At 36.4% G+C, this 4,147-nt stretch overlaps 1 protein-coding gene across 1 annotated transcript; it reads left to right on the top strand.

The window, feature by feature from the left end:
* The first annotated feature begins 1,011 nt into the window (after window positions 1-1,011).
* On the top strand, window positions 1,012-2,718 carry LOC125860084 (uncharacterized). The gene has a single exon (XM_049539980.1). It carries the CDS (start codon window positions 1,138-1,140, stop codon window positions 1,561-1,563), a length of 426 nt encoding a protein of 141 aa, XP_049395937.1. The 5' UTR covers window positions 1,012-1,137; the 3' UTR covers window positions 1,564-2,718.
* Window positions 2,719-4,147: the final 1,429 nt, after the last annotated feature.

Genomic DNA, 4,147 nt, shown 5'->3' with positions numbered 1-4,147 from the left:
CTACGTTATCACTTGACCGGTTTTAACTGCACTTTTAGCTGTCTTCGGTTTTTGACTCATTTGTTGGCTGTTGAGTTTTGTTTACAACTAGGAGAAGTCTAATTTTGGTTTCTTCCAGCTCTTGATCAAACTCTAGATCCATCATAACAACTTGGGCTTGCCACATTCAACTATAGAATAAGTTTTCACGATGTTCATGGGCCTCTTGCAGTGATGAAGAAAGAGTCAGACTCCCTTTATTTTTATGGTGCATTGTCTATTGTGCTTGAGGATGCTCTATGCTTCTAGTCTCAACCTTCAACATAGAAATGACAGTTCAGTGCACTAAAGCTCTAGCTATGCGTGAGGTTCAGGGAAGGCCCGAACCACAAAAATCTTCCACTAATTCACTCCAAAAACCACCTTTCGAGTGTAAGAATTGCCTTTTCAAATGCTCTTTTATTGAAGATCTTAAGTCATTTAATTCAGTTTAAATTGTAATTTATTGGTTACTGAATTGTCTCTTTCAGAATAAGTTGAGGGCACAGATTACAATATATCATTATGTTAGATAAAAATATACTCCCTTTGTCCCTATTTACTTGTCATCTTTTGAATTGACACACCTATTAAGAAAACAATTAATGACATAATGAGTTTACCATTTTTCTCCTATTAATTATGAAATGGATGAAAAGTTCTACATTTTTTAAAGTAATTAGTCATTTAATTGAGGATATAATAGGTAAAAAAACATTTGTCCTTTCTTGATTTGTCAAAATGGACAAGTAATTAGAGACAACTATATAATGAAAAGTGGACAAGTAATTAAGAACAGAGGGAAGTATGTCACTAGCAATAGAGGGTTCTATTAAACTCATCCTTGAATATGTGATGAAAGTAGGTGCCAAATAAGTATGTTCTAGAAAAAAATATATATATAATAACGTGGATTTATTTTTTTTTGTGTGCCAAAATTTATTATCTCTACCTCCCTTATTGAAGAGTACATCTTCCTAACCTAAGGCCATTAATAGAGTTACGATTACAAGTTTCCATCTCCTAAAGTCACCCAAGATGAGGTTCTTCTTGTCTCAAGATAACATGGCCCCCCATACAATATCCCTCACTTAAGACAAAAGTTACTGTAAACACACTATGAAGAAAAAGCAGGAGCCCCATCAAGATGAACAACATGATGTTGAAATCCTCAAGGCTGTGGCACAAGCCTGGCATGGCCATTCCAGCAGCCGTGGAACCACTGCTGAATTCGACGCCCAGCGCCATAATTTCAAGAATAAGCCATCAAGATTCAAGCTTGAAGCTATAAACAAGGCAACCTCCAGGGAATATGATGGCACAATTAGTAGATGGGATTTCAGCCAGTCTCTTTGGGATTCTTATGAGTTACTCAATGTGTCCAAAAAGTTAGAAACTGGGCTAATGCTGGACCATCCATTGGATGGGTCAATCCAAATTGGGCAGAAGCGGAAAGAGAGTAAGAATAGCTTAAGAAAATTACTCAATAAGGTGTCTTCAAGAAGATATAATGAGGCTGAATCAACACTAGATAAGGATGGCTAATTTCAAGTAGTAATATGTAAAATTTGGTTTCATTTTCTAAAAGAAGCCCAGAGAGCTCTGTTTTTCGATTTTATGCTGATTCTTCTATATCTTTTACGCGATTTTTCATATACTTATCATCACTTAGCTGAGGGAAGCACAAGATGCATTGTACTGAAGCCTGCAACTTCATCCATCCACCAGTTGAGTGAATAAATGAAAAAACAAGGAGTGGCTAACGTTTAGCCACTGGGTGGGGATGTGTTGGTGTTTTTGTTCCCGTCCCACGAGTCAAAGTCCCCACACTTTTCACATCAGTTAGAAGATTAGTTGAGCTGCACTATATAGAAAACGAATCATATGCCTTAGGGATAGGAGATTTAGGAAATATTTTCCTCTTTCCTCAACTGAATTATTGTACCTTGTTTTCGAAGATTCTTTCAAGATTGGAACTTGAAGGGACCATTTTGGACCGGGAGAGTGCCCTTCAAGTCTAGAAGGGGTGGGGAGGGAGCAGTAATTTGTGAGCGTGTTGTGCAAGAGCTGGACATTACAGTAATGAACAAATAGGCAATTTCTCTATTAACAAACGGTTAGTAGTAGAGTCTAACTTATGTGCACGGACCGTAAATAGTTTTCCTATGATCTACAATAACAAGAAACTATGCATGTCAAGTTTGATTTGGTACCTCAAAAATGCAATAAATTACCTGCTATTACTGGTAAAACTACAGTAATAGTGTACAAATGCTTTAATTGTTAGTGTATATAACATAAATCCTTAGTAAAACAGTTGCTTTATTGTTTTTTCTACTTTCAACTTGAGGATTATGCTTTCTCCCTTTTCTGCTAACTGTTGCTAGCGATAACAGAATAAAAGTAGAAGATTTGTTTTCGTAAGATGGACAACCTGTTGAGTTTTGGATATTGTTGAAAGTGAGGCTTGCTTCTTCTAAGTTTTAGATGGATTAGGAGAAGCCGATGCAAATTAGATGAGGGAAAAATCTGGATGATACCAAAGCTAGTCCTATTTGATGAACTTGATGCAAAATTAGATGAGCAAATAGCTAGTAACTTCAAATTTCATTACATATCAAGTATTTGCATACAGATTAAAAGTAAATAGAACTGTAAAGACAGTCTATGGTCAAGTGCTATAAGACAGACATTTTATTATACCAGTGATTCAATATGACCTAATGGTCATTCATAACTGTATTGCCTGCCAAGCAACTAGCTGTATGTTCAATAGACCTTAAAAGTGTCCATCTTTGCAAGCTCAAAGTTCTTGTGTTTCCTCTTGATGAAGTTATCAGCTTCATTATCAACCTTTTCCTCACTGACTTTATGTTTCTCCTTCCTACCGACTTCAGTGGTTCTGTCATGCTCCACAAAGTGGGCTTTCTTTTGAGCTTCAGGGGGAGGAGACCCATGGTGATATCCACTAGGAAAGTTGTATTTAGACGGATTGCCATACATATTGCTCTTGTTATTCCTTTGGATGAAGCTATCATCTTCATTATGAAACTTTTTATCTTTGACTTCAGTTGTTCTGTCACGTTCCACAAAGTGGACTTTCTTTTGAGCTTCAGGAGCACGATACCCTTGGTGAATTCCACTAGGAAAGCTGTAGTTATACCGATTTCCATGCATATTGTGCTGTTCTTCCCAAATGACTCTCTCCTCTTTGATCATGGTGTGGCCATTTTGGTACCCGTATACAGCAGATTCAACTACTGGCATTCTTGTTGTGCGAGCAATGTAATCCTCAACAGATCTGTCAGAATAGGGCTGCTCAAAGGAAGGGAAATGTGGTCTCCAAAACATTTTTCTTATTTTTGTTTGATTGATATGCAAAAGCCTAAACAAGTATAGCATTTTATAGTCAAAATACTTGTGCTGAGTATTCTTACTGGATTACGTCTAAGAGAAAGAAAATACCTTGAATCAGATGCCTGCCCTTTAGTCTGTGTCAAACAGTGGATATTCCAGTTAGTAGTAAGCCTACTGAAGAGCTTAAAAGACATTTTATTCTTCTTTTATCTTGGAAGAATAAACATGTTGTAATTTGTACGCTTCCAAGTTTGAAACTTTTGACGATATCTGTAGGGTTTGATTCTATTCAGCTTCATGATGAAACTAGATAAAAAAGTAGTTTTACCAGATAAGAATCAACAACAGGAAACAATGTTCTTTTCTTCTTCCCATTCCTAATCATAGAGAACCTCCTCACTTTTTAACTATGTTGATTGGACTCTCCAAAAATGTTCTCACACCCATGTCAGATCCTCCAAAAATACGTTACTTTTGTAGAATTTGACAAACACTCCTCAACATTTTTGAAGAGTTCTAGCAACATAGCTTTGATGGTTAAAACATAGCATTGGCGATATGGTTTCACTAATGATTCTATCTTGGTTGGAAGTATTTGAATTACATTTCCCTGTCAATGTTCGTGGTGACAATACTATTGCATAAGTTTGTGGTGTCCTAAGAAATCATATTTTGACCCCTTTGATAGAAGGAAAGCATCTCATTAATATATTCTGTTAATTTTCCTTTGTGAGAAATTTTAGCTGCTAAGACCCTATCATATCTATGTGGA

The sequence above is a fragment of the Solanum stenotomum genome, chromosome 3 (genome assembly GCF_019186545.1).
Source record: "Solanum stenotomum isolate F172 chromosome 3, ASM1918654v1, whole genome shotgun sequence".
Classification (NCBI taxonomy): domain Eukaryota; kingdom Viridiplantae; phylum Streptophyta; class Magnoliopsida; order Solanales; family Solanaceae; genus Solanum; species Solanum stenotomum.
Note: the sequence above shows the minus strand (reverse complement) of the source record. Positions and strands in the feature narration are given on the sequence as shown.

Excerpts from the sequence above, each read along its gene's own strand:
- LOC125860084 (XM_049539980.1), top strand. The coding sequence starts at position 1,138 with ATGAAGAAAAAGCAGGAGCCCCATCAAGATGAACAACATGATGTTGAA.